Genomic DNA, 19,162 nt, shown 5'->3' with positions numbered 1-19,162 from the left:
GGCACGCAGACAGACAGGCTCGCGCACACAGACAGGCGCACACACACAGACACGCACACAGAGACAGACAGCAGTGACAATCAGAATCTAACCTGAGAAGCACCAGATCCCCTCTCTCCTGTGTTTTACGACCACCGGCAGCTCCTTGACTTCTGCAGCGCTGCGTTTATACGCAGCAGAACGAGGCCTGGTAATTGGACAGTGCCGTAAAAAAGCCGATTTAAAGTGTGTGAGAGAGAGTCACTGGTGATTGACGACACCAGGAAGTGAGAGTATCTCTCTGTCTCCTGATTCCCAGGTGGGGACGACGTTAAATCGAGGTCCCGGCTCATTCGACTTCTCAAACGATCGTGAGAGCTTATCAAAAGGCGTTAGGGTTTAATTTCAAACCCCGGGGGACTTTTTTGTATGAGAAGTGTGGCCCTTTGGTGACATCTTAACCATCTAATCCCACCCTTTGAAACAGCCAAGTGAATTAGCGACTAGTGAGCTAAGTCTGTAGTAGTTGATCAGCTAAAAGTCCTTCTAAGCCCTCCTCTTCAATGGACTCCAAAAAAGGATGGGTCTTTTGTAGTCTTTGTAGTCTTAAACAATGAGTTCCACTCTCTTGTTTTGTGTTGTTTTTTTGTTTTGAACACCGGTTTACAATCCCAGTGTTTAGGAGATTATGGAGCTACATTTGTGTTCCGACGGGAGCCATTTTGGCTCCTTCAAGCCCTCCACTGGGAGCCATCTGGGCTCTGCTCTAAAGCAGTCGCCCCTCCCCACCCCTAGCCCTCCATTGTGATCGTATTTACTTTGGACGGGAAACTAAAGTGGTTCGCGTGGGCCGCCAATCAGCCACCACAGCTCAGATCTGCTCCAGAGTTCAGGGGGTGTGAATGCAGTCTGTTACCTCAGAGAGAGAGAGAGAACAAGCCCAGGCAGGTGCATGCTTGCTTGGGCCGTGTCTGTTTTGCAGGGATAGTCCCAGAGCGGTGAAAGGCCCACGGTAATCAATGGGCCACATTATCACCTCTGCTGGGGGGCCCCTGAGTGGCCCTAGAAACACTGTGCCAGGCATGATGCTTTAATCAGCCCACAGCCACTCCGTTCCATGGTGTTGGTATGCAGGCGAAAGACATGGTCTTTGCCAGAGAGAAGGTGACAAAACAACCAGATATTGAGCTGCAGCAGGAGATAATGAGGTGTGTGTACATGCGTTTACACACGTGTGTTGCTGCCCGCCAGCTTGTCCATTAGTGTGTAATGTGATTCCGTAGCCCAGTATTATTCATGTTGCTCAGTAGGATCATTTCTGACCATTAGGCTTCACAAAGCTCTGCTGCCATTATTTTGTATTTGTGCTGTTGTCAAGTGGTGAGCAAATGTCCCTTCCATTATGCCTCCTGTAGTTATATATGTGGTCCAGCAGATAAGCACACTAATCAGTCCTGCAGTGAAGGAAACGTGTGTGTGTGTGTGTGTGTGTACTCCCCTGTGTGTGTGTGTGTGTGTGTACTCCCGTGTGTGTGTGTGTACTCCCGTGTGTGTGTGTACTTGTCCATTCAGTCCCCCCACAAAACTTTCTTACTACGCCCCATTTTCCCTTTGTCCTTCATCTCTTTCCCTTTCTCTCACAGCTTCTCTCTTCTATACCTCTCCCTCTTTACTATCTCTCCCTCTTTACTATCTCTCCCTCTTTACTATCTCTCCCTCTTTACTATCTCTCTCACAGCTTCTCTCTTCTATACCTCTCCCTCTTTACTACCTCTCCCTCTTTACTACCTCTCCCTCTTTACTAACTCTCCCTCTTTACTATCTCTCCCTCTTTATTACCTCTCCCTCTTTACTATCTCTCCCTCTTTACTATCTCCCCCACTGTCTCTCTCTCTCTCCCCCACTGTCTCTCTCTATCTCCCCCACTGTCTCTCTCTATCTCCCCCACTGTCTCTCTCTCTCTCCCCCACTGTCTCTCTCTCTCTCTCCCCCACTGTCTCTCTATCTCTCCCCCCCACTGTCTCTCTATCTCTCTCCCCCACTGTCTCTCTCTCTCTCGCCCACTGTCTCTCTCTCTCGCCCACTGTCTCTCTCTCTCGCCCACTGTCTCTCTCTCTCTCGCCCACTGTCTCTCTCTCTCTCACCCACTGTCTCTCTCTCTCTCACCCACTGTCTCTCTCTCTCTCACCCACTGTCTCTCTCTCTCTCACCCACTGTCTCTCTCTCTCTCTCACCCACTGTCTCTCTCTCTCGCCCACTGTCTCTCTCTCTCTCTCTCACCCACTGTCTCTCTCTCTCACCCACTGTCTCTCTCTCTCTCACTCTCTCTCTCTCACCCACTGTCTCTCTCTCTCTCACCCACTGTCTCTCTCTCTCTCTCTCTCTCTCTCTCTCTCACCCACTGTCTCTCTCTCTCTCTCCCCACTGTCTCTCTCTCTCTCTCTCTCTCTCTCTCTCTCTCTCTTTCTCTCTCACCCCCTGTCTCTCTCTCTCTCTCCCCCACTGTCTCTCTCTCTCTCTCCCCCACTGTCTCTCTCTCTCTCTCTCTCTCTCTCTCTCCCCCACTGTCTCTCTCTCTCTGTCTTTCTCTCTCCCTCCCACTGTCTCTCTCTCTCTCTCTCTCTCTCGCCCACTGTCTCTCTCTCTCTCCCCCACTGTCTCTCTCTTTCACCCAGTGTCTCTCTCTCTCTCCCCCACTGTCTCTCTCTCCACCTCTCTCTCTCTCCCCCACTGTCTCTCTCTCTCTCTCTCCCCGACTGTCTCTCTCTCTCTCCCTCCGCTGCATCTCTCTCTCCCTCCCACTGTCTCTCTCTCTCTCCCCCTGCCTCTCTCTCTCCCTCCCACTGTCTCTCTCTCTCTCTCCACCGCTGCCTCTCTCTCCCTCCCTCCCACTGTCTCTCTCTCTCTCCCCACTGTCTCTCTCTCTCTCCCTCCCGCTGTCTCTCTCTCTCTCCCCCGCTGCCTCTCTCTCTCTCCCCCGCTGTCTCTCTCTCTCTCTCTCCCACTGTCTCTCTCTCTCTCCCACTGCCTCTCTCTCTCTCTCTCTCCCACTGCCTCTCTCTCTCTCTCTCCCGCTGCCTCTCTCTCTCTCTCTCCCCTGCTGCCTCTCTCTCTCTCCCCTGCTGCCTCTCTCTCTCTCCCGCTGCCTCTCTCTCTCCCCTGCTGCCTCTCTCTCTCTCCCCCGCTGCCTCTCTCTCTCTCTCTCCGAGTCCTGCGGCTGCCTCTCTCCCCCACTGTCTCTCTCTCTCTCCGAGTCCCGCGGCTGTCTCTCTCTCTCTCTCCCAGTCCCGCGGCTCCCTCTCTCTCTCTCTCTCCGAGTCCCTCTCCTCTCGGCTCCCACTCTCTCTCTCTCTCCGAGTCCCGCGGCTGCTCTCTCTCCTCTCCGAGTCCCCGGCTGCCTCTCTCTCTCTCTCCGAGTCCCGCGGCTCCCTCCGCTCTCTCTCTCTCCGAGTCCCGCGGCCTCTCTCTCTCTCTCCGAGTCCCCGGCCCACTCTCTCTCTCTCTCCGAGTCCCGCGGCTGCCTCTCTCTCTCTCCGAGTCCCGCGGCTGCCTCCCACTCTCTCTCCGAGTCCCCGGCTGCCTCTCTCTCTCTCCGAGTCCCGCGGCTGCCCTCTCTCTCTCTCCGAGTCCCGCGGCTGCCTCTCTCTCTCTCTCCGAGTCCCGCGGCTGCCTCTCTCTCTCTCTCTCCCGCGTCCCCTGCTGCCTCTCTCTCTCTCCGAGTCCCGCTGGCTCTCTCTCTCTCTCTCTCTCTCCGAGTCCCGCGGCTGCCTCTCTCTCTCTCCGAGTCCCGCGGCTGCCTCTCTCTCTCTCTCTCCGAGTCCCGCGGCTGCCTCTCTCTCTCTCTCCGAGTCCCGCGGCTGCCTCTCTCTCTCTCTCTCTCTCTCCGAGTCCCGCGGCTACCTCTCTCTCTCTCTCCGAGTCCCGCGGCTGCCTCTCTCTCTCTCAGAGTCCCGCGGCTGCCTCTCTCTCTCTCCGAGTCCCGCGGCTGCCTCTCTCTCTCCGAGTCCCGCGGCTGCCTCTCTCTCTCTCTCCGAGTCCCGCGGCTGCCTCTCTCTCTCTCCGAGTCCCGCGGCTGCCTCTCTCTCTCTCTCTCTCCGAGTCCCGCGGCTGCCTCTCTCTCTCTCCGAGTCCCGCGGCTGCCTCTCTCTCTCTCTCTCCGAGTCCCGCGGCTGCCTCTCTCTCTCTCTCCGAGTCCCGCGGCTGCCTCTCTCTCTCTCTCTCCGAGTCCCGCGGCTGCCTCTCTCTCTTCTCTCCGAGTCCCGCGGCTGCCTCTCTCTCTCTCCGAGTCCCGCGGCTGCCTCTCTCTCTCTCCGAGTCCCGCGGCTGCCTCTCTCTCTCTCCGAGTCCCGCGGCTGCCTCTCTCTCTCTCCGAGTCCCGCGGCTGCCTCTCTCTCTCTCCGAGTCCCGCGGCTGCCTCTCTCTCTCTCTCTCTCCGAGTCCCGCGGCTGCCTCTCTTTCTCTCTCCGAGTCCCGCGGCTGCCTCTCTCTCTCTCTCCGAGTCCCGCGGCTGCCTCTCTCTCTCTCTCCGAGTCCCGCGGCTGCCTCTCTCTCTCTCTCTCCGAGTCCCGCGGCTGCCTCTCTCTCTCTCTCCGAGTCCCGCGGCTGCCTCTCTCTCTCTCCGAGTCCCGCGGCTGCTCTCTCTCTCTCCGAGTCCCGCGGCTGCCTCTCCGAGTCTCTCTCTCTCTCCGAGTCCCGCGGCTGCCTCTCTCTCTCCGAGTCCCGCGGCTGCCTCTCTCTCTCTCCGAGTCCCGCGGCTGCCTCTCTCGCTCTCCGAGTCCCGCGGCTGCCTCTCTCGCTCTCCGAGTCCCGCGGCTGCCTCTCTCGCTCTCCGAGTCCCGCGGCTGCCTCTCTCGCTCTCCGAGTCCCGCGGCTGCCTCTCTCTCTCTCTCTCCGAGTCCCGCGGCTGCCTCTTCTCTCTCTCCGAGTCCCGCGGCTGCCTCTCTCTCTCTCTCCGAGTCCCGCGGCTGCCTCTCTCTCTCTCCGAGTCCCGCGGCTGCCTCTCTCTCTCTCTCCGAGTCCCGCGGCTGCCTCTCTCTCTCTCTCCGAGTCCCGCGGCTGCCTCTCTCTCTCGCTCCGAGTCCCGCGGCTGCCTCTCTCTCTCTCCGAGTCCCGCGGCTGCTCTCTCTCTCTCTCCGAGTCCCGCGGCTGCCTCTCTTCTCTCTCCGAGTCCCGCGGCTGCCTCTCTCTCTCTCAGAGTCCCGCGGCTGCCTCTCTCTCTCCGAGTCCCGCGGCTGCCTCTCTCTCTCTCTCCGAGTCCCGCGGCTGCCTCTCTCTCTCTCTCCGAGTCCCGCGGCTGCCTCTCTCTCTCCGAGTCCCGCGGCTGCCTCTCTCTCTCTCTCCGAGTCCCGCGGCTGCCGCTCTCTCTCTCTCCGAGTCCCGCGGCTGCCTCTCTCTCTCTCTCTCTCTCCGAGTCCCGCGGCTGCTCTCTCTCTCTCTCCGAGTCCCGCGGCTGCTCTCTCTCTCTCTCCGAGTCCCGCGGCTGCCTCTCTCTCTCTCCGAGTCCCGCGGCTGCCTCTCTCTCTCTCTCCGAGTCCCGCGGCTGCCTCTCTCTCTCTCCGAGTCCCGCGGCTCTCTTTCTCTCTCCGAGTCCCGCGGCTGCCTCTCTCTCTCTCTCTCCGAGTCCCGCGGCTGCCTCTCTCTCTCTCTCTCTCCGAGTCCCGCGGCTGCCTCTCTCTCTCTCTCCGAGTCCCGCGGCTGCCTCTCTCTCTCTCCGAGTCCCGCGGCTGCCTCTCTCTCTCTCCGAGTCCCGCGGCTGCCTCTCTCTCTCTCCGAGTCCCGCGGCTGCCTCTCTCGCTCTCTCCGAGTCCCGCGGCTGCTCTCTCTCTCTCCGAGTCCCGCGGCTGCCTCTCTCTCTCTCCGAGTCCCGCGGCTGCCTCTCTTTCTCTCTCCGAGTCCCGCGGCTGCTCTCTCTCTCTCCAGAGTCCCGCGGCTGCCTCTCTCTCTCTCCGAGTCCCGCGTCCCGCGGCTGCCTCTCTCTCTCCGAGTCCCGCGGCTGCCTCTCTCTCTCTCTCTCCGAGTCCCGCGGCTGCCTCTCTCTCTCTCTCTCTCTCTCTCTCTCCGAGTCCCGCGGCTGCTCTCTCTCTCTCTCTCTCCGAGTCCCGCGGCTGCCTCTCTCTCTCTCCGAGTCCCGCGGCTGCTCTCTCTCTCTCTCCGAGTCCCGCGGCTGCCTCTCTCTCTCTCTCTCCGAGTCCCGCGGCTGCCTCTCTCTCTCTCCGAGTCCCGCGGCTGCCTCTCTCTCTCTCCGAGTCCCGCGGCTGCCTCTCTCTCTCTCCGAGTCCCGCGGCTGCCTCTCTCTCTCTCTCTCTCTCTCTCTCTCTCTCCGAGTCCCGTGGCCGCCTCTCTCTCTCTCCGAGTCCCGCGGCTGCCTCTCTCTCTCTCCGAGTCCCGCGGCTGCCTCTGACGTATGTACTCAAATTGTCATCACGTTTTAATGTCGTTGCTTTTAACACTCAACCAGCAGCATGTCTTTCAGCGCTTCAGATTGAAATGTGCAGCAAATGATCAGAAAAGCTTTTTGTGATTGTAAACACAGACGCAATAAGCTGTCGCCGAGGAGTGGCCGACTTTACGCGCCAACAATACAACTGGCATCAATATCCCTCTTGTGTTCCACCAAGAGTGTGTGTCCACATCTGTGTGTGTGAGACTAATATATTTGGCCCCATAGAACCATAATTCCATTCCCTATTGACCTGTATGTTCTGTACCTCTTTACTCTGGTAGTGAATAGTGCTGCTGAATGGTAATGGAAGGGATTGTATTATCGGTCCAGTTTGACACATTGAAATTGAATATCTACTCAATTACTCAAATTAAGCATATGATTTTCTTTGGCATCCCATAGTGAATAGGATGCTCCTGATGGATAACACACACACTCCTATTTACTCTGATTAGTACCAAACATCCCACTGCTCTACTTCTTTTTCCCCACATTGTTCAATTTCTCCTCTTCTCCGTTTCTCCTTCTCCCTCTCTCCATTTCTCCTTCTCCCTCTCTCCATTTCTCCTTCTCCCTCTCTCCATTTCTCCCCTCCATCCACTCATTTCCACTCTCAATTTTTGTCTGACATCGAGCATTGGGTTGCTGACATTTTTTGGGCCTGTGGTTTGTGAAGACCCAGTGAGGGGTGGAGAGGATAATGAGCATCAACCTGTCTGAAGAGAGAGCGCTGCCTGCTCCCTGCTAGCTCCAGCTCACTACAGACCCTTCCCTCCACTCACCCCCCTCACCTCCCTGCTTGACATTTAAGTTGTAGGAGGTGCAGTGTGTCTATAATAGCCTGGTTGTATAACTGGCAGGCCAGTTAGAGAGAGGTGGGAATGGGGAGGAAGGGAGAGAAGGGGAGGGGGGGAAGAGATGAGGAACTTGTCATCCGTTGTCAATCCTTGTCTATCTGTCTTCTTAACACCATGTTGAGGATGTAACATTGGCACATAAACACACCTCAAGTCAGTGTGTGTGTATACTGAACCAGACAGACACATGGTAGTGTACTGTAGCAGTAGTGTGGGGAGGGATCCTGCAGTCACACTTCAACTTACCCATTTACACATAACATCCAACCCCATTTAACCAAGCATGCCCAGACAGGTCAGAAAGCCTCAGAACCCCCCCCCCCACGAGGCAGCATTACTTAACATGAGCCCCTCGCCTTCTCTCAAACCCCCCCAAGACCCAGCTAGGAGCTGGGGGAGAAAGCAGGAAACACGGCCTATGTTTGTCCCTGTTTCCCCGCAGCGTGTTGTCATTATTGTGTTTAATCAAAGTGCAGATTATGCTCTCATTAAACCTCTTTTTACTTTGACTGTGGATACAAGGCACAGAGGAGCAAGGCAAAGTCATTTGCATCAGATTTCCCACGGGGGCCCACAGAGGCTAAGCAGCCAGTGTCTTAATCGTTTGACTTTCTCCAGTATGTCTTCTCCACACCTGGTCTCTCTCTCTCTCTCTCTCTCTCTCTCTCTCTCTCTCTCTCTCTCTCTCTCTCTCTCTCTCTCTCTCTCTCTCTCTCTCTCTCTCTCTCTCTCTCTCTCTCTCTCCTCTCTCTCTTCTCTCTCTGCCGTCGGAGGGAAAAAACAAGGCCATATTGATTTGTCTTTCTCTCCTCCCACGCTTTATGAAACAAAACGTAATTAATAGGTAATTCTCCTGAATAGGCAGATTTTGGTTATTGTCTCCAAAGGGCTAATGTTGTTAAATACCCGGCACTTTGTCAGCAGCAGGGTTAGCACCACAGGGAATGCAATTTGGCTCGCACTAATTGCAAAAGATTTTGAAAATGTGTGGGAACCTCACTCTATAACGGTATTGAAGTCTTAACCAAAGACTGGTAGATGAAGTTTGGACTCGATACAATCATTTCTTTTAAGGTTGTTGTTGTTGGCATCAGCTGAAGTCAAGAGGGAAAATAAGTTTACTATTATACTATTCAATTATGAATCTGCTCCAGCTAATCATGGATATGTTTTGTTATAGAACTATGAGATGTTCCTCAGCTGTCCCCTAAAAAACATTCATGGTCTATTAGTTTTAAAAGCTCAGTCACTTTCCGACTTTTCTTTTCCTAACTTTTTGAAACGCTAATTTTCATGACCTTTATATTCCAGTACATTTCCAGTCCTTTCATATGGTGTCCCTGTAAACAGGCCTCCACGGCTCAGAGACCAATGGGATGAATCTGGGGGTCCTGAGTCGTCTTGGAGGTCTAACCCACTGAGTGTCTCCGCTGGGTGTAATTATGCATGAAAGATGAGCGCGGCGGCGGTGTCCAAAACAGCGCGAAGGCCAACTGACAGTGAGAGAGCTGCCACATCCACTGTGTTCGTGCGAGCTCAAGGCTCTCAGATCGATAGCGAGCTCTGTGGCCTCCAATGATCTGTCTATTTAAGGACAGGAGAGTGTCTCCTGCTTCAGAGCACCCTCCTCACTTTCTCTAATAGAATCCCAAACCTAATCCCGATACAGTACATTAACCCAGTCTCATTTCTCCCTCCTCTTCTGTCTCCTCCCTCTTCACTCTGGCAGGTGGAGGTGGAAGTAGAGAGTATGGACAAGGCTGGTAACTTCATCGGCTGGCTTCACATCGAGGGGGTCAACCTGTCGGTGGCGCTGGTGGAGAACGCCCTATCGAAGGTCCACTTCACGGCCGAGCGTAGCTCCTACTACAAGACCCTGGTATCCGGAGAGGAGGCCTCTCGTCTCAGGAAAGACAAGGTAAGTCCTCAGTTTTCCCCGTGTTTTTGTTTGTTAGCTTTTTGGGGTTATATATGGAGTGTGTGATTCTCTTTACTATAGTTTATTCTTCATTAGTCAGCACCTCCACACAAAATCATTTTTCTGGGTGTGTTCCAGCTCATGTTTTTCTAGCGTTTTGGGGTTAGCAATCTTTGTTAGCCCTGAGGGTGCCATTGTTTGTTAGTTTTTTGGGGTTAACAATCTTTGTAAGCTCCAAGAGCACTTTTGTTTGTTAGCACTTAACCATTAGCATCAGGCTTAGTTTGCATGGGCTTTAGGGCTCATACTAACTATAGGTCTTCACGGATCCACCTGTACCCGAATACTGGAGACCCGATCCCGGGTCCAGATCCAGAATTCCTAATGAATCCCCATGTCTGGGTATGATCTAATATTATTGCCAATGGTCTGGTTATGATCTAATATGATTGTCACGGGTCTGAGTATGATCTGATCTGATTGTCACTGGTCTGGATATGATCTGATATGATTGTCACTGGTCTGGGTATGATCTGATATGATTGTCACTGGTCTGGGTATGATCTGATATGATTGTCACTGGTCTGGGGTATGTGTACTGGTCTGGGTATTGTGATTGTCAAAATATGATTCTCATGGGTCTGGGTATGATCTGATATGTCTGGGATGCTGATATGATTGTCACTGGTCTGGGTATTGATATGATTGAGTCTGGTATGATCTGATATGATTGTCAAGGGTCTGGGTATGATCTGATTGTCACTGGTCTGGGTATGTTATATGCATGGGTCTGGGTATGATCTGATATGAAATCTGGGTATGATCTGATAATTGTCACTGGTCAATTGTAGGTCTGGGTATGATCTGATATGATTGTCAAGGGTCTGGGTATGATCTGATAGATTCCTCCTGATATGATTGTGGTCTGGGTAAATATGATTGTCAGATGATATGAGCTGATATGAATCAATGGATTTAGATTGAATTAAAAATGACATCAAATAATGAAAAGGTGGCAAAAGAAGGTCTAATCAATGGAAGATTGAATTAAAATGACATAATGAAAAGGTAAAGGGGGAGGATAGGTGACCAAGAGCCAACAGGTAGGCTGCTACTTAATATTCTGCAGGGAGTTGTTGTTGTTTGTAACAGTAGGATTAGAAAGCTCATTCACTGCAGCTTCAGTTAGCCTAGCTAGCTAACGTTAGCTAGCTTAACCACGTTCTCCCATTGTGATGTAGTCAAGACGGGTACTATGTAATCATATTTGATGATAAATAACCTAGCTATAGCAGCTATTAGTCTACTATGGCTTGGTTGCTGTCTCTTGTCTCTCCATCCTCCCTGCTCCCTGTGTCACTCGCTCACAGTACAGTCCCTCTACAGCCTGATACAGCAGTACATCTCTCTCTCATCTTGTGCTTTATCAGCTCCGGTTATTAACTTATAGCTGGGGGGCAGTATTGAGTAGCTTGGATGAATAAGTTGCCCAAACTAAACGGCCTGCTCCTCAGTCTCAGTTGCTAATATATGCATATTATTATTAGTATTGGAAAGAAAACATATTGTCTGTGAGTATAACAGAACTGATATTGCAGGCGAAACCCTGAAGAAAATCAAACCAGGAAGTTGCTTCTATTTTGAAAACTCCATGTTCCATAACATGCCTTTGCTCCATTTAAAGAGATATCAACCAGATTCCTTTTCCTATTGCTTCCTCAAGGTGTCAACAGTCTTTAGACATAGTTTCAGGCTTTTATTTTGAAAAATGAGCGAGAAAGATAACATTGCGTCATTGTATGCCAGCAGCGTTTTGTATGCGTAACAGAGTTTGGGCAGCCATTGCCTTTCCCTCTCCGACTGAAAAAGACAGTTGCAGTTGATATATTATCGGTTATATATTTTAAAAACAACCTGAGGATTGATTATAAAAAAACGTTTGACATGTTTCTGTGGACATTACGGATACTATTTGGAATTTGTCTGCGTTGTCGTGACCGTTCTTTCCTGTGGATTTCTGAACATAAAGCGCCAAACAAACGGAGGTGTTTTGGATATAGAAATAATCTTTATGGAACAAAAGGAACATTTATTGTGTAACTAGGTGTCTCGTGAGTGAAAACATCCGAAGATCATCAAAGGTAAACGATTAATTTGATTGCTTTTCTGATTTTCGTGACCAAGCTACTTGATGCTAGGTGTACGTAATGTTTGTTGAGCGATCAAATAACTTACACAAACCCTTGGATTGCTCTCGCTGTAAAGCATATTTTCAAAATCTGACATGACAGGTGGATTAACAAAAGACTAAGCTGTGTTTTGCTATATTGCACTTGTGATTTCATGAATATAAATATTTTTAGTAATTTTATTTGAATGTGGCACTATGCAATTCAGCGGTTGTTGATGACAATTATCCCATTAACGGGATGGCAGCCATAAGAAGTTTAAGTATCTTTAAAAAAATAAAATACTTTTCTGCTGCTTCCCTCACTTGGATTGGATCGGATCTGGATCCGACCAGGTCTATACTGAATGGTTCGAGTCTAGCAGTCCTTGGGTACGTTTGGTCTCTATATTTTAAACATTTATTTATGCATATCTGGTCCATGTGGGAAACATTTAGGCAACAACAAAACTTTGAAGAGGTAAGAGATGGTGAAATAATTTGGAATAGGGTTAGTATTTGTTGAAATGTTGGGCTAGTTAGCTAGAAGACATGGACTCCAAGACTAGTTGGTATCACACAGTCCAGTGGACTTGGGCACCAAGACCAGTACTAGTTGACATCACTCAGTTCCTGTCTTAATTTTAAACTGCTAGTTAGCATGAATGCTATGGTTAGCAACACAGTTAAAAAGGCTTTTCATAATATCTGCTTAGAGACCGTGTCCTTGTGTTAGAAATCTGTCACCCCTTCATCATACTATATCAATTTCCTCCAAATACATCAATCTCATCTGTTGCATGGAGAAAGCCAGCCAATGATGAGAGTGGTGAGACTGATGCTACGTCTTTGGGGAGGAGAATTGCCACATATTCCCCCGTTATCATTGACGCCTCCTTTCCCTTCCTATCGCAGGCCTTTGATGGATGGAGGCCCTCTCTCTTAGTGATCCCAATCTCTCCCTCCATTTTCATTATGCCAGATGAATTCAGTCCTGGGCCAGCTGTCTCGCCCGTCCTCTATCCCCGCTACCACTCTCTCTACCTCTCCCTGCTATGTCCAACGCTTTGGGAAGCTGCTGCATCTGCTTTTCTCCTATCATTGGAATGATCTACTGCTGGAGCCAAGCAGGGACTGTGTTCCCTGTCCTTCCTCTGAATCCATCACGGCTCTAGCAGCACTATATGAGAAACATCCATCTGAGTGGTGGGGATAGGGAGTGAACCTGGGTCCGGAGTACAAAGTAAATCTAATCTCCCACGATGTGCCATGGATGCATGTCGTCTGCTGAGGCGACGGTGAGGAGAGAGCTCTTTTTGGCCTCCCTACCAGTCTGTCCCTCTCCATCGTCTGTCCAGGGGTACAGGCCAGATTGGCTTTGTGTTGCAGACCTGACCTGATTGAGAGCAGAGCTTAAGTGGACAACAGTGAGATTCTCTCTTTCGCTACTTGGCCTAACCGTCAGTTGTGGCCCTCAAAGGCTGTTGTGGGCTGTGATTGTGTTTGAAGTGGGTTTCCCTGAGTGGCATTGAGCCAAAAGACAACAGCCCCCCACCCCCTTGTGTGTATGTATATATGTATATATGTGTGTGGGGCAGAGGTTTGTGTGCTGTGTACATCCTGGGGGTCAGACGAGAGGCGGATGGGTTGTGGATATAATTAACCCTTCGGGACCTGGCGAAGAAAAAGCTGAGCGCGCTGCTTTTTTTCTTTCTTCTGAAGTGCAGCCGGGCCGTCCTTCGCTAGGTGTACCATCCTCCTCTCTCGTCTTCCTCTTCTTCCCGCTCTTTCTCTTTTTATTGCCCCCCCTGGCTGTGGATATGGGAGAAATTGTTGTTGCTGTGTCAGGCGTATCCCCCGACAAGAAAGGGGGCTTGGCGTAATGAAGTGGACTCTGAGGGGTCCAGAGAAACCCTCATTAAAGTTTCCACCGCTGGGGGAGCAGGGGCAGGGACAGGGGGGGTGTTGCTGCTGCTTTTGCACTTGTTCTAAAACTAAACTGCTTAGCTCGAGTGACTCCCGTCAATATGAGATTTTCTTTTGCGCGACGACGCCAATGGGAGCAGGTCGTTACGGTTGAAATGAAAGCTCTCTCAAAGTTGTCTGCTTCTGTTTTTATCTTTATGGCCATCAGCATATTTGGGCTCGGAGATCAGCATCTCTTAAATTGATGTCTGCCTCCGTTATGCAAGACTCAATCGTGTCCCATTTAGATAGGAAGGTCAAGGCCTGGTCACACCACATGCCTAATTCTGTTCTGCCACATCTATCTGGATGAGCGGTTGCATCATTTTGAGACGTAATGCACTACAGATAGACTTGGCGGGTGCAGTGGTGGTCAGAGCTGTCTCTCTAGCTTCTTGCCTTGACAAATTAACTGTTAATCTTCACCCCAAACCCCTAACATTACTTAACCACTGTCTAGAGAATAGATGGAGCACGTTTTTACTTTAGCAATAAGGCACAAATGGGTTTGTGGTATAGGGCCAATAAACCATTTCTAAAGGCTGTTCTGAAGCACGACACAACGAGGAGTGCCTGCATACAGCCCTTAGCCGTGGTATATTGGCCATATACCACAAACCCCCGAGGTGCCTTATTGCTATTATAAACGGTTTACTTGCGGAATTATAGCAGTAAAAATAAGTCTTTATACGTGGTATACGGTCTGATATATCACGACTGTCAGCCAATCAGCATTCAGGGCTCAAACCACCCAGCTTATAATTAGTGTTACGTTGTTTTAACAAAGCACTACTCATTTTATTCCTATGCCCCGGCCCATTTTAATGCCTTCTCTTGTTTGTTTTGTGAAAGCATTCTTGTGTACCGGGACTTCTCTCTGGATGGTGGAAGAATCTGATTCCTGCTTACGAAGCATCACTGTAAACAAGGTCTGCTGAAACACTGCCTGTATCCTGCTGCCGAACAAGTGCCATTGCATTTGTTTGTGTTACACTCCCACTATTCACATGCTGGGAGAGCGAGAGGGGATGGTGGGTTTTGTACAGTAACAATTGCGCTCAAAGTGGAACGGAGCATCATTTTTTTTCTATTCAGGCCAAGTTTTACGAGTTCCCAAAGAATGAGGTCGGTAAGGGCACCGGAGGGTGGTGGTGCACCTCTAGGGACAATCACAAGAACACTCACACAAACACAAAAATGAAAGTGTTCTGAAATGAAGAGAGACTGGGAGGAAAGAACAATCTGTTCAGAATACCAAAGCTCTCTTTTTGTTTTTGTTGCTATGCTGCCCAGTGGGTTTCATTGTCCTAGTTGTTGTTGACCTGCAATTCTGGCTCTTGTCAATGTTTGACTCCTCCATGGGAGCCCTGCCCCATGCCTCAGCACACCCAGCCAGTAGGCTGTGATAGAGGAAAAAACTAACACACTGATAATTGGAGCGGCCTAATTATGAAGAAGTAAATCAAGAATGGGTCCTTGATAAAACCAGAGCCCCTGTTTCTGTTGAGCAAGTGGTTTTCTGCTGTAATTACCCGGTAGTGAAAGAGATTAGCTTCCTCTGATAGGCCTTCAGAGAGCGAGAGAGGAGGAGGGACGAGCAAGATTATATGACCTTCCTGTTGATCCCTCTATCTTAGTCCCTTTTTCTGCCTTCTACAGAGACCACTCCCCATCCATCTTTCCCCAGTCTTCCCCCCTTCTCTCCTTAATCATTCTCGTAATACCTGTAATTAACTGGAATCATGCTTCTTCACAAATGCAGTCATGACCTTATTCCCCTGAACGTCCTTCCTTCATCTGACAGTGGGAGGGGAGGGTGAGATGGGCTGTGGTGTGGGCTGTATGGTTTGTACTGTTTCGTGTGAATACCATTTTGAGAGTCTCTGGCACCTGCATTGCCCGTGACCTTTTAAGAACAGCAGAATCCCTGGGGAGGTAAAGCTTGGCCGACCGCTGTACTGTCTCGTTTCACATCCGTCCGTCAACGAGCATCCGTCTGTCTGAGAATTTAAAAGTACCCCGGGTTTGACGTTGGAACTCCTCCCAAACCGAAGCCTTGAGGAAGACTGATTGAAGTACATAATCCTGTTACAGCTGGGTTTTTGGGAGGAATCCAAGCTTTAGGTGAGACTGACTACTGTTCCACCGCCTCCGGGGCTGTTTGAATACCTAGAGCTACTAGCCAGAGCGTCTCTGGTAATGTAAGGGAAATCAACGTTAACATGTCCCATGTTTGGCCGACAAGCACTGTAAGCATGTCCTGATTTTTGTTGGTACACAGCAATCTTAACTCTTGCTCACCATTACCAACACTGAGTCACACAAAGGGTCAAGTGGCTTGCTTCATAAGCCAAAACATTTCTATGTAATCAAAAATCATCCCATTTCTCCCTCTCTATGCGTTGTCAATGATGTATTATTTTTTAGAAATGTTGTCAGAAATAGCCTCAAAGCTTTGGAGATCTCCCCATGGCCCAATCTGCCCAGGCTGATCCACAGTCAGCACATTACACACCTGGCTAAACAAGAACAAGCAGAGAATGAATCAAGATAATTGGGGTTTTAGTGAACCTAATATGCCTGTGTCGTCTTCCTGAGCACACGCTGGGGGAAGTGTACCTTGGTTTACTATATTCAATACTCTGGATCAGCCTAGTGATAGCATTTCATCTCTTTCCCTAGCGTTATTACCATTTATTGGTGTTACTATGGTAGCCTAGTGATAGCATTTCATCTCTTTCCCTAGCGTTATTACCATTTATTGGTGTTACTATGGTAGCCTAGTGATAGCATTTCATCTCTTTCCCTAGCGATATTACCATTTATTGATAGTGATATTACATTTATTGGTAGCCTAGTGATAGCATTTCATCTCTTTCCCTAGCGATATTACCATTTATTGGTGTTACTATGGTAGCCTAGTGATAGCATTTCATCTCTTTCCCTAGCGTTATTACCATTTATTGGTGTTACTATGGTAGCCTAGTGATAGCATTTCATCTCTTTCCCTAGCGATATTACCATTTATTGGTGTTACTATGGTAGCCTAGTGATAGCATTTCATCTCTTTCCCTAGCGATATTACCATTTATTGGTGTTACTATGGTAGCCTAGTGATAGCATTTAATCTCTTTCCCTAGCGATATTACCATTTATTGGTGTTACTATGGTAGCCTAGTGATAGCATTTCATCACTTTCCCTAGTGTAATAAACATATTAAACGCATGTAATAATGCATTCACTGACTGTTGTCTGCCTGTGGCCTAACCATGCAATTGTGGCTTGCACACTGTGTCATAACCCTACCCTCCCCCTGTTCTTCTGTAGATACTAATTGCACTGGTACAACCCTGTACGGGTGACTGACTGAGATAACACATATACTGAACATATACACTGAAGTTCCTAAAATACAAACACCCGACGACCCCCATCGGGATGGACTCCAAAGACAAAGAATTCTGTCGAGAACCAATGGGTTACGGACACCAGGCTGGAGGGGACTGTCTATCACCTACAAGCAACCTAACAGAAGCCATGACTACCAGAATCTACCTACGTCATTTCAATGTATTTAAGGGACTGCATATCAGGTTTCGGTCTCTTTTTCCGACAGTTCCATAAGAACTAGACGAAAGGAGCCGTGCTGCACGTTTTGCCAGACATCATCACGCATTGAATAAACGGTCTTTTATTATACCTTATCCGCCTTGTCCAGAGTCTCAACTTGATCTCATTTCCCATATACATATTCATCAACACTAGCTATATTACCATTTATTGGTGTTACTATGGTAGCCTAGTGATAGCATTTAATCTCTTTCCCTAGCATTATTACCATTTATTGGTGTTACTATGGTAGCCTAGTGATAGCATTTCATCTCTTTCCCTAGCGATATTACCATTTATTGGTGTTACTATGGTAGCCTAGTGATAGCAATTTATCTCTTTCCCTAGCGATATTACCATTTATTGGTGTTACTATGGTAGCCTAGTGATAGCATTTCATCTCTTTCCCTAGCGATATTACCATTTATTGGTGTTACTATGGTAGCCTAGTGATAGCATTTCATCTCTTTCCCTAGCGATATTACCATTTCTTTCCCTAGCGATATTACCATTTATTGGTGTTACTATGGTAGCCTAGTGATAGCATTTCATCTCTTTCCCTAGCGATATTACCATTTATTGGTGTTACTATGGTAGCCTAGTGATAGCATTTCATCTCTTTCCCTAGCATTATTACCATTTATTGGTGTTACTATGGTATCCTAGTGATAGCATTTCATCTCTTTCCCTAGCTTTATTACCATTTATTGGTGTTACTATGGAAAACATACTTGTCTGCCCGTTTTGTCAGTCAAGGGGATTTACATGGAATCAACATAACTAGGCTGTATCACGTGATAATTAAAGATGACCTGTATAGAGGGCATACCGTTACATACAAGGACTCTTCCAAGGAACAGGCCGTCTCTATCCATCCTCAAAGCAGTGTTCATGCGTTCTGCTTTCTTTTTCTCCCTCTTTCTCCCTCGGAGGGAGATCCTATTGCAATCACCATGGTGATACCTCAAAAACGCACTGGGGATTATTATTAAACAGCTCATTTGGAGTCGTTTGTGAACTAATGAGCGAATTCGAGAGTCAATCTGCTGGAAATTTCAGGTGCTCCTTCTTCAATTTCGCTCCCCTTTTAACGGAAATCCCTCTCTCTCGCTCAGCCGGCAAGTTATTACTTTTTACTTCAGCCATTTTATTCAGGCCCGGGTCTCTTTCCGTTAGCGTTGTGAAGACGCTCGGCACGGATGGGAAATCATTATCATTTTTTCTACCAAATGTCATTAGGCAGTGTGAAGAATTGAGACTAATTGCGTCTCAGGGTAGACAAGTGATTATATATATATGACCATTGCGGTCATCACTTCTCATTGTTACCTGCTTATTTAACAAATGGAGGGCAGTTGGTGTCAGACAGGAGCCACGGCAGCGACACAGAGAATGAAAGAAAGAGTTATCCAATTAGACACCCCCCTTCACACCAAATACCTGGAAAGCACATTGAGAGCCACTGGAAGCAGCCACAGAGGCTGTTGGGCTGTTCACACAGCGCCTCACCAAACCTCTGGTTTTAATTTCCAAAGCAAACTATAACCTTTCACATAAACCCTGTTGGTTGAATCAAGTGGGTGAGTTGATGTTGGAGTCTGAGCATGAGTGGAAGTTGACTGGCTCATCCTCTCTCCTGTCAGTGTGATGACTAGGCAGGAGCACCTGTGTTATTGACCCTAAATGGCCGTCCCAACTCTACCCAGCAACAACAGGAAGATCATTGATTGGGTCCAAATGGACAGCCTCTCCAAGGACACTGCTGACATGACACTGTTGAAGTGGGAGATGTGTCAAACATTCTGTCAGAGAATCATTAAACCCACCTGAAACATATAAACCAGGACATTTGAGAGGATGTCAACATGCTATCCAACAGCAGGTACTGTTTCCCACGGAATACAACAACAACAACAAAGTGGTGGGACATTGTTTCTGCGTCACCGGACTCCACATTTGGCTAATTCTTTCAGTTAGCGTCCGTCTGCGATGGATTAGAGCGAGGGGTAATATGATGGTAGAAAGTAGAACTCTACATTGTGTAATACATTCCCCCTCACATCCTTTCTCAAGCGCTGGGCTCTGGCAGCTTGTTTGCATTGCGATGCTGAGTGATTCTTGGAGCGGTATCAAAACAATCTGTCATAACCAGTGAACTTTGAATAGACACAAGAAAGCTCTTTACCTTTCGCTATAGCGCAAACTCTGCCTCAACTGCTAAGCC

General features: G+C 49.2%; 1 protein-coding gene across 1 annotated transcript in view; it reads left to right on the top strand.

The window, feature by feature from the left end:
- Positions 1 to 19,162, top strand: part of LOC135515092 (staphylococcal nuclease domain-containing protein 1-like) — a 335,980-nt gene that overhangs the window by 191,020 nt on the left and 125,798 nt on the right. The window contains exon 8 of the mRNA XM_064938925.1: positions 9,008 to 9,196. Within this exon, the coding sequence (XP_064794997.1) occupies positions 9,008 to 9,196 (189 nt within the window). The remainder of the gene's footprint in view (positions 1 to 9,007; positions 9,197 to 19,162) is intronic.

Source organism: Oncorhynchus masou, chromosome 26 (assembly GCF_036934945.1).
Source record: "Oncorhynchus masou masou isolate Uvic2021 chromosome 26, UVic_Omas_1.1, whole genome shotgun sequence".
Classification (NCBI taxonomy): Eukaryota; Metazoa; Chordata; class Actinopteri; order Salmoniformes; family Salmonidae; genus Oncorhynchus; species Oncorhynchus masou.
This window is presented reverse-complemented; position numbering and strand designations above follow the sequence as displayed.